The sequence below is a fragment of the Hypomesus transpacificus genome, chromosome 11 (genome assembly GCF_021917145.1).
Source record: "Hypomesus transpacificus isolate Combined female chromosome 11, fHypTra1, whole genome shotgun sequence".
Lineage (NCBI taxonomy): Eukaryota > Metazoa > Chordata > Actinopteri > Osmeriformes > Osmeridae > Hypomesus > Hypomesus transpacificus.
This window is the reverse complement of record NC_061070.1, coordinates 3901362-3920693: the sequence shown is the minus strand read 5'-3', so window position 1 is coordinate 3920693 and position 19332 is coordinate 3901362. Positions and strand designations below refer to the sequence as shown.

Here is a 19332-nt window from a genome sequence, read left to right as displayed (position 1 = left end):
ACGTTTTCCTGAGACAATGTTGCACAGAAATGTTACCTGCCAGTTTCTGCATCCTACAGGTATTCTGTGGATTCCCCTTTGGACCTGAAAACTCCAGCAAGGATAAGAATTTTCTGGAATAATTTTCTGGATGAAATCTAGGATGAAAAGCTAAAAAGACTTGATGTCCTGCGCGTGAGTAACTGCCATCCGTGTTGGCCCTGGTTGCATCCTTATCACTTTGGCAGCCATGCAGGGCTCATTTCTTGGGCAAGAAAACCATTCAATTTCATCAAATTTTGACATCCATATTTTTTCACTTTGATGACGGGCATGTTCTGGGGCTGGCTGCTGACGGGCTGGTCCTGGGGCTCGTTTTCGTTTTGGAACTAATTTATGCTCAATCTCATCCTCTTCTTCAAAGTCACTGTCAGACAAGCTTCTCTCTCTTCCAAAATCAATTGCATGGCCCTCTGAGCAGAGAATATTTTGGCCATCTTGATCAGTTGTGATAAGGAACCACACTGGTCAAAGCTATATTTATATTGTTCCATCCCCAATTTGCAGCTGGGATAGAGTATGAGCAAATAAAGATTGGTTCCCGCAAGACAGCGTAAAATGTGCGGCAGTGCGAGAGCAGACAGTTGTCGGTGCTTGAATTTGTAAAAAATGTTACAACCTTGTGCGGGAACGGCAGGGGCAGAAACACAAAATTCACACACACACATACTAACAGCAGGTACACAGGACCTACAATTTCCACACTCTTATTAGCCCTGGGTCCAGTGGACCCGAACATCCTGTATGCAATATAAATATGTAGGGGAGGTGTACAGTGTGCTGTCATTATGTTCTTCACAGAAAATGAGCCAAGGCCAAGGAGTCTGAGTTTGAAAAAATAATTAATCATATCATTTTTCTTTTGATGACATTTGAAAACTGGTCCCACAGACCTGAACACCACACTAGAGTGAAAGGCACTACAAATATCTGTTCAATTATGATAATTTGCTTTACGAACTTTCAGACTTTGTTTTGTTATATTGACCATAGTGCAATTTTGGCAAGCCCAAATACTGTAGGTAGGTATCTTATATGATAATTAAAGCCAGCACATAAATTAAACAAAAAAAATTATAAAAGCATGTGGACTTGATCTGTCAGCTCACTGAAATCTGCAGCCTACTGTCTTCAGAAATGCCTGTTCAATACTCTTAGCCTAGCGAGTTTTCCTTGTTTCTTCTCTCAAACTATTCAAATATCTTGTTCTTCTATCAAGTGACACTGCTTTTATCATCCAATTTGCTTTATCTAGTGACACTGCCTTTCGTAATGCAATTCGCTAGGTGGGCTGTCAGGTGGAACTAGGGCCCTGGAACTAGGGTTATATGTCAGAAAAAAATCCCATCATTAAGTAGATCCGAGAACCAATAAACAAGGATCAGAGTGAATGCACTGGCATCTTCCAGGGACCCCGGGATTCAACACCAAGAGACGGGCTGGGCCCCTACAGGACCTCAAAGGGGAACCCAGGCCGGGTGTCCAGTGGTTCGCAAGCCACCCAACTTCCGGAGTGGATGAGAACACTCAGGGACAAGAAAACAGAGGTGGGCACATGGATAGTCTGTCTCTGTATCCACCTAGGCACGCCAGTGAGACAGTGTCAAAGCTCAGGTGGGTGGGGGGATGGTGTGATGATTATTGTGGTGAGGGAGGCGTAAACTGGGGCCAAGGGGCCCCCCGGAGAGACAGGTGGAAGATACCCGGCTCAGCCGCGTAGGGTAACACCGGCGTGAGTGAAGGACAACGGAGGGGCGTGTATGTGTAGGAACCGCGCCTCTCGAAAGGTAGGAGGGCGTGCAAGGGGCCTCGAGGCCGGTGCCCGCAGCCATAGAGGTGGCTGAGCACTGGGTCCTAATCACAAAGGGGGCGGGCGGCGAGAATAGCCCAGATATTGGGTCCAGTGGGCCAACATTGCCCAGGCCATGGACGCAGTCCAATGGATGTTGTCGTTCTCCGTACGGAACCTGGTGGCCGGAAGGAGGGGGATTACGGAAGTGTGATGCCAGGAACACGTTAAGCAATATTGTTCCTCTCCATCCTGGGCAGGGCGGGGTCCCCGTTGATGAGGGGGACCACAATGGAGGCCCGGGGGAACACTGCGCGGGCGCGGCGGATCATGACATCGGCCTGAGGGTGGGCGTAGGCCAAGGGACAGGTTCCGTTGTTGAGACCGAACGAAAGAATGACGTGGGACACGAGCACGTTTGGGGTCACGAATATCCACAGCATGCGTGAGCCTAGCCCCGAGGTAGCAATCTACACTGTAAAAAATGTGACCACTAGTTACTTAAAAAAATTGTGGCAACAAAGTGACATGTGATATAATTGAATAGATTTTAATACTACAACTTTGATTAAAATTTATTGAATAATTCAACTACATTTACACAATAAATATGTAATTATCACAAGGAAATCTGACTTACATTTACTAAGTATCTATGCAAAATTAATTAATATTAACTACATATCTGGACCATAATTCATATTTACTAATTATTTGGGCAAAAGTGACCTATATTTACTACATATCCAGGCCAACCTATTTATATTTACTTATTATTTGGGCAAAATTAATTATTATTAACTACATACCTGGACCAACATAATTCATATTTACCAATTATTTGGGCAAAACCTATTTATATTTACTACATATTTGAGCCAAAATAAATCATACTTACTAATTATTTGGGCAAAAGTTACCTATATTTACTACATATCCAGGCCAAGCTTATTTATATTTACCAAATATTTGGGCAAAATTGATTTATATCTAATTATCTGGTGAAAGTTGATAAAGACTACTGTCTGGATAAAGATTATTTGCATTCATTAATATCAATTATATTAAGTCATACTTCAGTACATTGTGTAACGCCTTCCTAACGACTTAATATCATAGCTAGCCCTAGCTTCTTGTAATGCCAAATTGTACTCAAGTTATGTCAACCATGCATGAAAATAAACTCATGTCTTGCTGGAGTAACTTAACTTAAGACACCTAAGGAAGGTACATTTAACCTTACTGTAAAATTCTGTAATCTTTATTTTACATGAAATCATACAAAAATCACACAACAGATTGTCAGTAATGTCATTTCAAACAGGATTTTTTTTTTTTTAATCAATCAATTCAACAGAAATAAGTTGAAAATGTCTGAACAAGACATGGTTCACCTACAAGTGTTTCACTACAAAACAAGAACACCAAAACTAGCAGGATACTGCTTGCGCCTGTCTTGCGACTTAACTGAAAGTACCACATTGTTAAATAAAATAAATAAAATAAAGCTTAAAGAAGCACTCACAAGTCTCTTTAAGCTAGCAGTTTGTTTTTGAGGCTGTTGACTTTTGGGGACAGCTTTGAACAGTCCAGCTCAAGGAGGAGTTTCTGAAAGACCTCAAATGTATATTTGAGCTCTTTGGGATAGGCCAAATTTACAGCATAGGTCAACCCAATGAGGATCGAGCAAGCCCTTGTTAAGTCACCAAGAGCAGTCAGAACTTTCTGGCCCTCTACTATGATACCAACATCGTCTGGATCTTCTGATCCATTACTCTTGATGGTGTAGATTGTCATTCTTTGCACAGCAAGGTCCTGTGACACACTGTCTCCATCAGCATCCTGAAACAGCAAGAACATATTTGTAAATTAGTTTTATTTTATTATATCGATCCATTGTTACAATGTTTTTCTCCCTGGCACTTGTGTATTGATGAGTATTTTATTCTAAATTCCCAAAGGCAGGCTGGTCACCCATCAGCCGTTCTACACTGTGAAATCATTCCCGAAGCCAAGAGTCGTCCAAGCACTGGATTAACTCTGCTGCTCTGCTTATTTTAGAATAAGTTCTGTAAAAGTGGCTCTCGGCTGCTGTTTGAATAGCTCTTAGAAAGAAAACCTTAGCTATGAACATTTGGAGCCATAAGAAAGAGACATGAATGTAGAAGTGCAAATATGCAAACATCAGTAGCCTGCCAAGAATGATTGTGAGAAATACAGTTTATACAGGGTAAACAGAGCGACCTCCATCACAGTTTAATATGTACTTCAACTTACATCATACTCTTTAAGGAGATGATCTAAAGATTCCCCAAGGTACACCACCAAACATCGGATGACAACAGCTCTCGTCACGTTAGTGTTAGGATTGGTTGGAGCCTGAAATGACAAATAAGGTAAAAAAACATCCAAGAGTTGATGAGCGGAGCTGAACGGTGTGAATATCCCACCCCCCGCTCACATGGTTGTTCACTCGGCCGCTCCTTTGCTCAAATCATGTTGCTTCTTGTAAATTTAAGTAATATGCAAATGATATTCCAACCCATTCCTAACCCTTTCTTTAATCAAATATAAGCTAACATAACTAATTGAAGGATACCTTGAGTAGGATGGCCTGCAACCTCAACCCCATGGCTCCACCCTTGGCTTGGTAGAGATTCAAAAGCTTCGGAGTGTATTCATCCAGCTTGGCCATGAACTTTGACTCAAGATGCACCATTGTGATTCTGTAAAACTCATCCTGGATCTGAAAATTAAAAGAAACTAATGTAGATGATACTACTGACAACGTTTTTAAAAGCAGGAAAAGAAGTAATAGTGGTTCTGGAATTTGATCTTAAAATATGATTTGGAAAAAAGTATCAAATACGCTAAAACCACCACTGCAGTCCTTCACAATGGATAAAGAATATTTATAATTAGCATGCATTTGTAACTCACTTGAGATGCCTCAAATAGAGCAGGCCATCTGGCATTGATGTCCTCAATGCTGGGTGATTGGTTGACAATTTCATTTCTTCTGTGTGCAAATGTTTTCCCCATTTTGTCTTTTATCACTTTGCTGTTGTCCCTTTTCCTTACTTCAGTGAGTAGCTGAATCCTCTCTTGTTCTTGAATTTCTTCATTCTCTCCTGCCGGGTAAGGGGGGAGGTAGTTAACTTCTGCCTTTCTAGGCTTTTTGATACTCTTTGCAGACTTCTGGTCAGCAGGGCTTTTGCGTTTGAGTGCATTGCACATCACTTCCGGAACTCCGAAGCCTCTGAGTTTAGTGCGATAATTTGCCATTTTGTACTTTAAGCTTTGTTGCCAGCCATAGATACCGGAGAATGAGCCTGATTCCTTGAGAAATGGATACTTCATGCAAAGTGCATCAGCAACGTCACTGATCTGTGCACCTGATGGATACGCTGTATATGTATACATCGTTTCACACATTTTCTCAAGTATGTCTGCCTTAACCTTCGAAGTATTCAGAGAAGTTCCATTGATCTGATAGTCTTCAGCTGCTCTTTCAAGGCACATCTCGGTTTCATAAGCAAACTGTGGAATAGGGAACTGCTTTGGCCATGGTTGGCATCGCTCTGTGGAACTTTTCTTGGGCAGGATAACAGTAGACGCCTGTGAGGACACTGATCCAAAGGATGACTCTGTACTTAATACAACTGAATCTGCATCAGATCTAGACTCACAGTCAGTTGATTGTTGACCAAAGGAACTGTCCAAATGATCAACTGGATGCAGCTCAAGAAGAATCGGGGCAGCCTTAACAACCTTTATGGTATCCTTGTGTTTGATTTGGTCACTTTTATGGAGGGTAAAGAAATCTTTGAACTCAGAATCCAAATACTGGAGACTGAACTCGACAGGTATTCCAAAGGTCTCCTTTACAACACTTTGCAGTTCCTCCACAGTGGATGGGATCCCCGATGGAAGGAGCAACTTCGCAATCTGGTCCTCAATTACTACTCGGAGCTTTTCCTCCATCTTTGCCAGCCTGACAAAAGTGAATAGACAAAAGTTTACATGTTAGAGTAGACATACAGTGATTTGTGATAAAGAGCCTGTATGTGACAAGAATAAATAATAATTAAAGAAAATACGGTTAAAATTATATCCAGTGATTCTGATATCTGTATTCTGTCTTTAAATAATGTAGATGTATTGGTTAATATAAATACGTTTCAATCACCTTAAATTAACAACAGATGTGACGTTTGAGTGTAACCAAGCGTTTTCCTCCCACACTGTAGGCTGCCAAAGGGTACACATCAGCAAGTTTCTGCTGCTCCACAATACACAATTTCCCAGTCTCCTCCAGATGAAAAGATCTAAGATGCTCTTCATACCATGCAGCAAGTAACTTCACAAAAAATGTTACAGAGTTGTCTAGTATGGCTATCTGAAGAATCTCAACAAAGTCTGGTAACCCACCAGTAGAGCCATACGACAAAATCATCCCAACAGTGTACCGTGTTCCATAGTAGGTGACAGTGTTGGCTAACTGCACAGTAGATAGAAGTGGGGATGTTTCTTTTAGAGCTTCCTGTATGTCTGAATGTAACACATCTAAAGATATATCAGATATTTTTGTGACACACAATGGCTGTTTTCCAACATCTGTACGAGAGTGGTATGACATCATCAGCTGATGTCTTGTAGCAAGGGTCAACAACACATTTTTGAAATTGTTAGTGTGTCTAACAACCTGCTTAAAAAAGCTGTGTTTTGCCTCAAATCTCATAGTCCATACACTAACCAGAGGCCCATAACCTTCAATCATGGCGGGGTAGTGTTCCAAAAAATGGTGTTTGGGTGTCAGTTTAGTTTTAGGAAAAGCAGCTAAGAATTGTTCACGATGTTCAGATATTTTAGAGTCGAGGTATGCAATAGTTTCAACTGTATGAACAGGGGCAACCACCAATTCAACTATGTCTTTTAAAGTCAGGAGAACCTGCCAGGCAGAATCACCCTCAGGTACCCGCGAACCAACAATGAGAGGCAAGAACCTGATTAAGGCCCAGTTTTCGTGGGCATTTCCTCCTATAGTTCTGCGATTACTGTAATTTTGAGGGATTGCTTGAGGGCAGTTAGCTTTGTCTGAGCCCTTAAAGGGAAAACGTCTGATTAAGTCATGGAGTTCAGCCAAAGTAAAGTACTTTTTCTTGGTAAAAGTCTGAAAACACAACGCTAATTCTCTTGGTATTATGCCTTCAAAAAGGTCATGTAGTACATCTGGTGGATATCCAGAGACAAAGTGGAAATGATTCAATTTATCAGTCAATGGACACAGACGCTTAACACCAAAACTATGCAGTAAATCAGGATTTTCTCTCACAGTTTGCACATGCAAACTATAGTCAGTTTTTGTCCGAGGTGGAAACACCCCAGTCCACACTTCATGCGTTTGGTATTCTGAAGAATGTCCAAGACAAAATCTACAGATGTACGGCCCTGTGAAACTCTCAACTAGTCCACTGATGGAATGTGCACCGAGATTGTCAGCCACAACGCAGTGCACAGTGCCCCTAATATTTTTTCCAACACTGGAAATTAAAATCCCTTCATGTTCAAGAGTGGCGAGATCTTTCAATAGTGGTTCCAAAATTGTTCTGTATCCAAACTGTTTGACATCAACAGCTTTACAAAGTAAAGCTAGGTGAATTGATGTTAACACAGATTGCAACTTGGATGGCAAATTTCCCAAAATCCAATAAACAGCTGTTATTTTATGTTTTTTTCTCGAAGTTCCAAGTGGGTTACAAACCTCAAAATCATCCACATAAAGTATTATAGAGAGACGTGTTTCATCTCCAGCATTGAAGTCATTCTGCTTGAAAAACTTTCCATCAAAAATAGACTTAATATATTGAGTACTGTTTGAGGTTCTGGATAAGATTTCCTCTGCAATGTCTTTATCCTTCAAGACTTGCTGCAAAGTCTCAAGAATAGGCACATATTGAAAGGTCTTGTTATTGTGAGAATCAAGAATATATTCAACACTCCCAACACACTGGAAGTGCTCCTTAAAATACCTTCTCCTCTTAAAAGCTGAAGCAAGTGGACCACCTTCTCCAAGTGCTGTACTAATAGGATGCAAGCTACACAGCTGTTCTGCCAAGTCAGTTATTATGGTCTGGTCAACAACACATTGATTAGATATCAATGTTGAATCAATTATGTTTCTAACAACAGCAACAGATGCTGAAGATGAAATGAACTGAAGGTCTTCAACCAAGGCATCAACACACTTCCCTGAAGCATTATAGATGGTCTCTAATTTCAGTAGAAGTAAGCCAATTCTTTGAATAACTAAGTCTGATTCACTTCCCTGATCAAAATTTAAACTAGTGCCCTCACCATCACTGGTCTCTGGTAAATCAGAGGGATCAACATTCTGACTATGTTGACTCTCATATACGTCTTGTCTAAAATTACTCAAGGAATATGATTTGTGTTTTCTGCTTTTGTGTTTCAGGAATGTATTGTATATATTTGTCCTAAAGTCACATCCTTCAAATACACAAAACACAGTTTCGTGGATTTTCAGATGATTTCCAATATGCCGAAAGTAGTCATTTTCTGTAGAACAACAAAAATCACAAACTAAACACTTAAAAGCAGAGATAACTCCTGACTGTAGACTTTCTTTAGCTGCATGGTATCTGGACAAATGAGTGCGAAGAGCAGTCTGCGTTTTAAATGTGCAAGGACAACGGTCATGTAAACATGGCTGGGATTGACCACGACTAAATGTTGCATGCTGTAGTCGGTAATGCTTTAGCAGATTTCCTTTGGTAGCAGCCAAAGACTTGCAGATCTTACACTGCCATGCCATTGGTCAAAACCTTAGGTAATAAGAACAGAAAGGGAAAGAGCCATGCATCAGTTCTTACAACTTACTAACCTATACATTTGTAGAGCCTTTGCTCTGAGGGTATGCTAACAACATTGAAATATTAGGCCATATTGTCAAGTTACTTGCTAGCTAGCTAGCTAGTTAGCTTGTAAAGTTGGCTTTAGAATCTCTGGTTGAGGCGAGGTCGTAGCTTAGTTAAGAGGCGGCATGGCCTGCGGTTACCTTATGCTTGGAAACCCTCGATTTGTTATATTTGAGCTAGACGCTGTTTAGTCCTTTATATGCTTCGTAGAAACAAAGTCAACATCGACTGTTGTTGCAAAGGACTGATGGTTTTGCCCCTTTAGACTGTGCACGTGAGCCCTTTCGCTGCTGCTGGGTCATGCCGTTAGTGCGTGCACCCCTTATGGCTCCACTCGGTATAGTCAATCAGATTGCAGTCTGGGGATGCTCGCGGTACCCAGTGGCGGGAATAGCGGACTACCTAGTTTATGGTGCGGACATTTGGTTTAACTTGGAGTGCTAAAGTGTTGTTTTGAGTGCGTTCAGATACATCAAATATAACCAACACCATTCCTCTCAACTAAACAATAAATAACAACTTTAGATCTGTACATCATCTAAGGCATTTTCATCGGATGCACCAGTGGCTTCTTACTATTACTGACCAGTGAACAGTCTCCACAACAATCTGAATCACCTTCAGTTTGAGTTAAGCTACAGCGCAACAAACTTGGCCTTAGCTGTTTGTTTTACCAACTTAACTTTTAGCTACTGTAGATGCGTGAGTTCTAAATATTACCGACGCTTCCACCAGAGTGAGTTATTAGTTAGCTTCCGTTACCTAGCATAACACTTGTAGCAATGCTACTACCTGCTAGTGTTACCTGTTAGCCTCCTAATTGTAAATTTTGAAGCCATACTATAGCGTTTGTCATATAGTTTTTGTCTATCGGAAAATAGTCGGTTATGCTCAGAATCACACGTGCGACGTTACTCTGTGTGTGCAACGTTAAGTGTGCTTGGCCAACAGTAGCCTAAAGCTAGACAGCAGCTTAATGAAACACGTCTTACCTTTAGGTGAGCTTCCATCAAATGGCGGCGTCCATCGACGTGCGCGAAATGCCTTGAGCGGAAATGTAACTAATTGATTAAAACAACAATCTCCATTTGAGTAAAATGTACAAATTTTCTGTATATTTGACCCTCCTGATGAAATCCAATTAAATACTACTGAGTGATTCACAGTAAATTTCATTCACGCAAAACTGAGTAAAATGCAATTAATAAATAATTATAAATTGTTGAATTCCACTCAATATGATTCCAAACTGCAGATACCCATTTTTACTGTGTATAAATCACTATAAATTATTAATTAAATATTAATTAACCACAGTCTCACTTTTTGCAGTGTACTTGCACCCGGTCCAGTGGAACTGGAGGGAGGCGGTGCAAATTAGAGTCACCCATGATGATGACCTGCCTGCTGGGGATCAAGGACAAGTCCTTCTTGGACCCGGGGCCATACCGGGTAAGCGGACGCGCCACGGGAGGGCGCACCGCCGACATCGGTCCAGGGAGTGGAGTAGAAGAGCTGGTGCTGGCCAGGGGAGGGAGAGGCAGGAGTGGGGGGAACCTGGGTGTTGGCAGCGAGGACAGGCATGGAGGTGTTGTCCAAAGCCTCATCCTCAGCATCCTCGGAAAAGCTAAGGGAATGGGGGGGGGTGGGAAGGCTGGGAGGGGGGTGTGAGTAGGACTCCAAATCCGTGACATGGTGCGCCAAAATAGTGTCGTTGCTGGCCCCTGTTGGGTCAAGGCCAGTGTCGCTAGGGACCGGGGAAACCATGGAGGGAGGGTAGGGTGGGATCACGGGGGCTGCCGTGGTCCCCGGGGTGGGGTTGACGTCCATGGAGGAGTCATCTTCCACCATGTGGATCTCAGCGGGGACGGAGAAAGTGTTGGGGGCAGGGAGGGAGGGAGGTTGCGGGGGGGTGGGTATAGCTTGGAGGAGAGTGGGGACCGCGGGTCGAGCCCTCAACTGGGGTGGGGGAGCAGAAGTGTAGGGGGAGGGGGGCGGGGCCGGAGTTGATGAGGGAGTCACGGCGGAAGGGAGCCGCGGTGGCGTTTACCTCCATCTGTGTGGTGGCGTTCTCGTCCCGTTGGTCCTCAGGGGTCCGGTCCATTTCCAGGAAGGTGAGTGCCCGGCGGGATGTGGTGGGAGGCGTGTTGGGTTGGCCAGTGGGTTTAGAGGCAGACATTGGGGGGACCCAGGAGGTAGCGGGTGCAGAGGGGAACACCCGAGGTACGGGGGCGCCAAGGTCCGTAGTGGCCCAGCAGACCCCCAGTTCCCAGGCGTCGAACCATCCATTAAAGGCCGGGAACTGGTTCCGTAGATGGCGGACCTTGGCCTCCAGAGCGAGGTCATAATGCTTCTCCAGAGACTGGTAATTAGTAGCAAACCAGTTGGAAGCATTATTTTGCAGCTCATCCTAATTTTCAAAGGTCAGGGATGAGGGTCTGAAAAGGGCGGACAGTTCCAAGACCTTCTGCGTGTGACCGGGTGGGGTGATGCCGTCTCTGAGATATGCGTTCACCTGGTCGTGGTGGAAGGCCGTCTTGATCACTCGGTTGATCAGTTTTCCTGCCTCTGTAATGGCCGGGTCATGGGTCTCGCGTGCCTTGGTCCTGGATACCGCATGCAGATCAGAGGTAGGGGGGTCTGTGATGCAGCCGCAGGCTGCGCGGCGGCCCTGGCGCAGCGGACTCCAGGCACATACTCTCACAGACGCTCACCTGACCGCTAGCTGACAGGCTGGTATACATTGTGATCAGCGCTCTCCTGACAATCAGGAGCAGGGATGGAAAATAGCACCCGTCAAATGCGGATGGTTTTGTGTTGTGGCGGGTAAATCAAAATAGCATATTGTTTCACCCCGACACTTTAGAGGCTTTTTGTTGGGACTAAAAACCTAAAACTTGAAGCAATAAAAGACCACAACTCATCAAAATGCCACATCCAGGAAAAGCAGCCCCGGAGAATACGGCTGCCATGAAGACACTTACCAGCCTGAAGACGGCCCAGTTAGATTAAATAAAAAATCTGTTTCGGAACACCCACGCAATCGCTAAAAAAGGAAGGCCATTTCAAGATTACGAATGGCAATGCAAGTAAGTGTTTTTTGTTTTTTTTTGTCTATGAAATGTTGAATTGTAGATTAAATGCTGAGTAAGGTCAGAAGAATATAGCGCCCATGTAACTAATGTCAGTAGCTAGGCTAGTTTATATGCATAAAGTAGCCTATAACGTTAGTGCTATGGTACAATATTTACTTCTAACTGTACTTTTCATTGTTTCTTTTATAGACTAGATGAGAAAAAGGGAATTAGCACATACGTGAATCGGAAGCAAGCCAGGGTGTTTATTAAGCACAAAGATAGCAGCAGCGAAATTCCTCTCCATTATGTCTGACGGGTCTACTGACACTGCCAAGATGGAACAGGAACTGCTGTATACGCGCTTCTGCAACCGAGGCAAGGTTGGGTTCCACTTTGAAGGGATACAGGATGTGGAGAAAGCAAACGGTGAGAAAATCGTTCAGGCAATAGACAACATGATGAGGGAGGTCAGTGGAGAAGAGTGGCAGGCCAAGTTGGTGGCATGTGCAACTGATGGTGCGTCGGTGATGACAGGGACACGTAAAGGAGTAGTGAGCAGGCTGAGAGGAAGTAACATGCACATTCTGGGTATTCACTGTATGGCATACCGCCTGGAACTAGCTTTCAAGGATGCCATTAAGAGCTACTCTATGGCAAAACAGATTGAAGATGTGCTGTCAGGGCTGCATACATTCTATTGTTAAAAGTGCTATATTATTGGTGGGGAAAATTATGATTCCTAACATTGGTGGGGACATGTACCTAGCCTGGCTGCCAGCCCAACTTCTCCCCGCCCAAAAGAAATTTGGTCGGGAAGTTGGGTCTGGAGGGTCTCGTATTGGGGACCAACTACAGAAAACCAGAATCTGGGCGAACCAATGAAATTGCCAGGGCAGGCTTTATACGATGATGGACAGATGATCAACAGTAACGTAATCACCCACGATACAAAAGAGCGCTTAAGTTGAATTTGTTTTGAACAAACATGGCGAGATCTGGGATGTTATGATTCTGCCATCGAGTCTGTTTTAGAAGACATCGACAGCGCATTAATTTTGAAAGAGGAACAGAGAGACGCAATCAAGGCATTTGTCGATGGAAAATATGTTTTTGCCGTCCTTCCTACGGGATTCGGTAAAAGTTTAATTTATCAGCTGGCCCCGATGGTTGCGAAGAAGATGGGACACAATGAAAACCCAGTGGCCATGGTGGTTTCTCCTTTTCTTTTGTGGAGTTGTAATCCTAAACGGAGAACTTGTTCGTGTATGCATTGCCCTTTATTGTTTCGCTCAAAAAGGTTGACCGCGTGAACAAGTACTCCCTCTACCCTTAAATTAATTTTACAACACCGGCAAAAATCGTTTGTATTCATTCTTCAAGCATACTTCAAGTCTGCTTGCAGTTTAGTCAGTAAAGATTTAGCTGCCTCTCAGTTTAGTTCTGTTGACAACAACTATGCGGCGCTTAACATACGTCACATACTCTGTTGCTCTGATTGGTTGTAGATCTATCCAATTGAGCGAAGAGGCATTTGTTTTCCAGGCTCGTTTGAAACACGCCTCGTAGTCAAAGCCCAACGGAGAGTTCTCAGACTCATATTCTGACTAGAATTATGAGTATGACAACGTCAGGCTAACATGTACCTACCGTCCCACCCTAAATCTGCGCCTATGGGTTAGGGTAAACATTAGGGCTAGCGTCAAAGTTTGGGGTTAGGTTTCAAGGCCACTAGCAGACAATCCAAAAACCCTTGTTTCCAGTGTATTCGAGCAGTGCCACAATGGCTTTCCGCTGAGTCGAGTACAAGGTGGGCGCAGCTCGGCAAATATGCACGCACGCTGCACCCACAGTTCAACTAGGTGCTGTGGGCTGACACAGGGTTTCCCGGGGTCTTAAAAAGTATTTAATTCTTAAATTTAAGGCTTTAAAAAGTCTTTAAAACAGCTAGATTTTCATCAGAGGTCTTAAATTTAATCTAGTCTGGTCTTAAAAAAAGTTTTACCCTCGATAATTTCCCAAAATGCTGGCCGCAGGAAGTTTTTATAAAGTAGCAAAAAAAAATAGTTGTATTATATGGACCAATTATCACCCTTCGTCACACAACTGTCAAGTAGGCTCAACAGCGCATGTCGGTTGCAAAAGACGAACTTCTCCCCAGTTTATTACACTTGGAGTGTCGATCAGGTCATCATATATCTCTGGCCACTGGATTGCAGGGCTTGATATTAACTTTTTGAGGCTCTTGGCCTTTGGACATACATTTGTTACGTATCACTTGTCTTTGCACAAAAGTCACTTGACCCCGGATACCCTTAAATAGCCTGACTGGCTAACGGAGGTCGCTTTCTCAGGCAAATGACGAATGAAACAGGCTCGGTTAGAGAAATCCGAGATGCTGGCTATCTTCATCAGGCTCGTATCTACATTAGGCAGTCCTCCCTGACATTTCTGGTGTAGAATGGAGTGAAATACAACATTGTGCACACTGCCAGTGAGCGAGTCTGATTGAGGCTAAAGTCAAAACAGTGTAATGGGGACGCAGTCTCACTCAGATTGCTAGTTTAAACAAATCAGAAATATAATCGGACCAGCTGGCTAAAAGCAGAATTCCCATATGTCTTATAAACTGCCCTGTTCGACTTTTTAGATGTACAATTGACTGTTAAACTGTAAAATGATGAACTTTGTGACATGACGTGCGTGAAGACATGGTTGCCGCTCGACTATGCGGTGTGTACCGGGCAACATTCTCACTCAAATTTCAAGACTTTTGTGACCCAATCAAAATTCTGATGCGAAAAAATCTATGGGTAATCGCTTTCTCTCTTAAAGGCTGTCCTCTTCGACCTTTTTGGTCTTTTTAAATCTAACTATTTGTATTATCCATGTGGTCCTTTTGCCATTTTAAATGCTATCCTTTCCCGGTTTTCTGCAACCACGTTGCGCGCGCATCCCAAATGTCAACAAACAAATAATTGGTCTATAGACAAGTTTACGCGCCAAAACTAGGGGGCCGCCATAACTCGACAAATATGCAATTCATTTCCGCAGGAAGTGGTTTGCACAGCGTCTGCCGGTGTAAACACAGCGATTTGTCAATGCTAGCTTGGGATCACGGTTCTACTACTTTTACATACTTGTCATTTGACATTTACTACTGGATAAGTTGCCAACGTTGTGGCATGTACTTGTGGATAACGTCATTGCCATACTTTTAAGTACATTTAGAGTAGATTTATAGTTATAAAGCTTTTGCTAGGCCATCATTTTGGAGCTTTTAACATGGAGTAAAGGCAATGTCAGAAGATGACTTTTAGTCGGTGACTCATTAGAACATTTGTTGTCTAATTCTTCAATCTCTCAGCAAAATGTAGAATAATTATTTGGCTAAAGGATGCCACACGTATCATACAGTAGTTGTTCAATTAATTTGTAGCCCGACATTAAAAATATTTATAGTCGGTTGACTGATCGCGTTGTTGTACCCAGTCAAAGGAATAAACACACAGGAACATCATGAACATTCAATGGTCTTGCCAGTTATCCTGGCAAAACATGTAGCATAATGTTCTTTATTTATTGCTAGGACACGGTAAAAGTAGCCTATGCATACGTAAAATTGAAAGCTAAAGCTAATTCGTTAATTCAAAAAAAATATTCAATTGGCTGTGAAGACGCTGGAGTCACACACTCACTCACTCACACACTTTATCTCTCTATTTGAGGGCAAGTTTGTTTGACCATATTTTCATTATGGGGGTAAGGTTTTGGGAATGTGGAAGGTTACTAATGTGAGGGCTCCAGACTGACCAGTTTTTGAGACAGTGCGAGCATTTTTTTACAAGCACTCGCGTATGTGCGACTTACAAACTTTTAATTTATCGGCATGTTAGCAACAACGCATGTGTACGACTTTCTAGTAAGACAGCGAAACCAGCGAGCCCTCAGCATTAGTACCGCAGCTAAAAGTCTTTGAAAGTTTAGGCTATATTTCGTTAGGTTCCTACAAACATGTCTTAATCTGCCAGACAAGTCGGTTCCCCTTCATTCTTTTGGTGAGCAGTTTCACTAGCCCTTCTTACCCGGCATCATGGAGCCGAGCAGCTAAATACTTATTTAGCACTAGCGTTGCTACTGTACTCGGCAAGTATCGGGTTGTGGTGTTGGAGGACTGATCGAAAAGTGCATCATACGTTTAAGTCATTTAGCTAAGACTTGCATGTACAGTAGGCCTACCTAATGTCACATGAAATAATGTATATAAACTCAAGCTTATATGGTGTATCGCTGTATATCAGTTGTAAAAATGACAGTAAAAAAAGGGAACCATCTGCAACCGACGCAGGCACACCAGGGGCGATTCTAGGATCAGACCTTAAGGGGTGCTAAGCCCCCAATGAGAATGTGACATGAATACAGTGCCTTGCAAAATTGCTAAACGTAAACCCCCTTGCTAATATAAATACCTAATTTCACACGTCAATACATTTACGTAATATTATGCAAACTATTGAATGAATAAAAAAACTAAGGATGTCCCTTTCTTTATGAACTACCAGGGTCAAATGATAATAAACAATATACTTAAGACCACCGTCAGTGGTGTAACACAGGACATATGACATCTGAGCGGTGTTACTTACATCAGTTGTCTCGTCTACCATAACGGAGACAAAAGGCGTGTTCCTCACTTCCTCCCTCATTGCTTCGGTCATTACATGTGCCACCGATTGAATCAGGTCATTCTGAATTTGGCTGGAGGTGCCGATGAAAACAGTGGCAGAATCCAGATGACAGCGCAGAGGGCTGTCATACCCCGCCAAAAACTCCAGCAACTCCAAGTAGTTCCCCTTGTTTTCCGAATCTTTACTCTCATCATGTCCTCGAAATGCCAGCTCTTGCTTTCCAAGAAATGTGACAACATCGATGAGACGTTTCAGGATCTCTCTGTTCTGCCTGACTTTGTTGTTGTGGGCCGAAGTATGATTACGGCGCTGCTCGTCTAGGTGAAGATCAACTCTTGTGTCCCCAAAAGTTTTCAAACTGACCGTAGCTTGCAGGTGTGCCGCAGAATCTTGATGTCGGTGTGCTGACTTTGTCAGATTTGGCTGACAAATCCGCCACTGACCCAGGTGGATGACTTGTCAGTTGTAAAGAGTAAACAACTCCAGCAGTACAGCTTGTTTGATTTTTTACAGCCAGTCATCCATAGATATCTCAGATAATTGTCAGTCTTGAAATACCTTTCTACTTTCTTAACTTTTTCTTTTAATTCCAGTTCTGGAGTTGGTCTTCCGTTTTGTTATTATTTCAAGTTTTTCTGTGAAAGGCCGCCTTGAAAAAGGCGATGCTATCAAGCTAGCCACAACGTCACTCTCGTGTTCTGTCATTTAACTCTGTGTTCAACCGCTGTCACCACTCTGCAGAGATTTGGACTTCATAAAGGCCTAAGATCGTTTTTTTCCTTCCCGCCAACTTGAACTCAAAGCGTGATTGGTCGATTTGCCCGTCACTCTTCACACCAAAACACATAGCTTGGCCTTCCCCGGGACTCGTGAAGTCCTAACCAATGAATGAGCCAGCTAACTGGGCCTTAATAGAGACGGACGATTCTTATTGAATAACATGTTTTCAGGACATGAACTTGACAGTAAGCTAAACTTTAAACATAGATGAGAGAATTTATTAAATGTATTGTATTAAATTAAATGAGATAGAAAAAATATATATATTAAATACTTTATTATTAGTTTTATTAGCATTAAATGTATTATTATTTATTATTTGTTTAGGCCGTCTCTGAAGGCGTAGAAGGCCCTGAAGGTTCCCCACTGATATTTAGAGACCTCAAACATTGAATTGGATCAAAGATCCCACAGGACGGTTAACAAAAGACAAATGACTTGTGCAAATCTTTGAAAATATTAACATTATTAACATTTATTTAAATACAAAACAGACAAAAAGAAAATACAAAATCACTTACAAATAACATTTAAAATCCTTCAGCTCCTCGTCCCAACCCACACATTGAGTGGTACCATGTGTGACAGCTGTCACACTGGACCCACGACACCAATCCCTCCGAGCTCTCGGGAGGGTCAGGTTCCCTGCACCGGCCACACTCCTAAACTGTTGTCTCCACGTTAAAGAAAGTTAACTTGAAGTACACTACTGGTGGATGTCGTGGGTCCAGCAGACGACGAGCTGGATGATGGTCTGGCGTCTGCAGGTTTGGAGGCTGTATGAATAACAGAAAAAGCATAACCATGTTTTCTTACGTATTCAACGAGGCTAATGTCACCATCATGTTATAATATTGTATTTTTTCAGGTTACATAAAGCATTTACAGTGGGAGGGAGAGGAACGTTGTTGAAGGCTCTAAAAAATAATCATATTTTATTATAACAATGCTAAAATACATACTCATGACCTTACCAGTGTTGTACTTGATTTCGGTCAGGAGGTGGGCCAGGTCAACTGAAATCCGGCCTGATGTTACCAGGAGTGGGTGAGGTAAGGATTTGGGGTAGGGGGAGAGGCAGGTGGAGCAGGTGGGGGTTGGGCTGGTAAAGGGGGATCGGGTTGGGAGGGAAGGGCAACATCAGGCGCAGCCCAGGAAGATGCCAATGGGGTTGGCGGAGGTTGTGAGGAGGCCCCGCACCGCGACCCGGAGGCGCAGCCCAGGAAGATGCCAATGGGGTTGGCGGAGGTTGTGAGGAGGCCCCGCACCGCGGCCCGGATGGCATGACCCGTGACCAGTCAATTGCCAGTGGGTCTAGAGGGTAGATGCCACACCTCCTGGACCCAGCCACCACCACTCTCCGATCCTTCACCCTCTGGTAGGAGTCTCTCAGGACCCTTGAAAACTCCTTAGAAACCAGGAATGAGTGGCTCACTGCCGACAGATCTCCTGTAACACCAGAGAAATCTGCCTTCAAGGGTCTGAAAAAACTCACATCCAAAGGCTGAAGGATGTGAGAAGCGTGTGGTGGCAGGCACAGGAGAATGACACCCTCCCTCTGTGCCGTTCGGACCATCTCTGGATCCAGGTGGGACTCGGGCCAGTTGCATAAAAATAGACCTAGTCTTAGAATTAAATGCAACTTTAAGTCCGACTTACCATAGACACTTCAATTTACCTGTTGCATAAAGCTTTAAGATCAGTGACTAACGTAAGACTGACTTAGATAGCCTGTTGCGCTTTGCATTACGGGTAAAATAAGACACTTTGCGAAAAAAGAAAAGATGGCGGACAAAACAGCGACACTTAACGGCGAAAGATTGATACATTTTTACCTTATGAAAATCTATATCTGTTGGAGGAATACAGTATTGAAAAAGTTGTCTTATTAACAAATAGTGTATGCGTTTTTAAGCTTCTTAATTTAACCCCAACGCTACTTCCATTTATCAACAATAACGCAGATGGCTGGTGCTAGCGTCAATAAAGTGAGTTATGTTGTCGTCTACTCACTCGATTAATAA

The 19332-nt window shown here is 43.0% G+C and overlaps 1 protein-coding gene across 3 annotated transcripts; it reads right to left on the bottom strand.

Annotated features, from left to right (window-relative positions):
* Positions 1 to 2311: 2311 nt before the first annotated feature.
* LOC124474307 lies at positions 2312 to 10076 on the bottom strand. 3 transcript variants are annotated; one of them, XM_047030307.1, is made up of 6 exons: positions 9759 to 10076; positions 6018 to 6079; positions 4769 to 5822; positions 4428 to 4574; positions 4106 to 4207; positions 2312 to 3670 (listed from the first exon to the last, which is right to left on the bottom strand). In XM_047030307.1, exons 1-6 carry the CDS (start codon positions 9774 to 9776, stop codon positions 3362 to 3364), a joined length of 1692 nt encoding a protein of 563 aa, XP_046886263.1. In that variant the 5' UTR covers positions 9777 to 10076; the 3' UTR covers positions 2312 to 3361. The 3 variants fall into 3 exon arrangements, with proteins under 3 accessions (XP_046886263.1, XP_046886264.1, XP_046886262.1); XM_047030308.1 differs by lacking the exon at positions 6018 to 6079; XM_047030306.1 differs by lacking the exon at positions 9759 to 10076 and having other exon boundaries at positions 6018 to 7224.
* Positions 10077 to 19332: the final 9256 nt, after the last annotated feature.

Excerpts from the sequence above, each read along its gene's own strand:
- LOC124474307 (XM_047030306.1), bottom strand. The coding sequence starts at position 6,172 with ATGAAGAGCATCTTAGATCTTTTCATCTGGAGGAGACTGGGAAATTGT. Across the intron at positions 5,823-6,017 it reads ACATCTGTTGTTAATTTAAG|GCTGGCAAAGATGGAGGAAA; the intron begins GTGATTGAAACG and ends CACTTTTGTCAG. Across the intron at positions 3,671-4,105 it reads ATCTCCTTAAAGAGTATGAT|GATGCTGATGGAGACAGTGT; the intron begins GTAAGTTGAAGT and ends TTGCTGTTTCAG.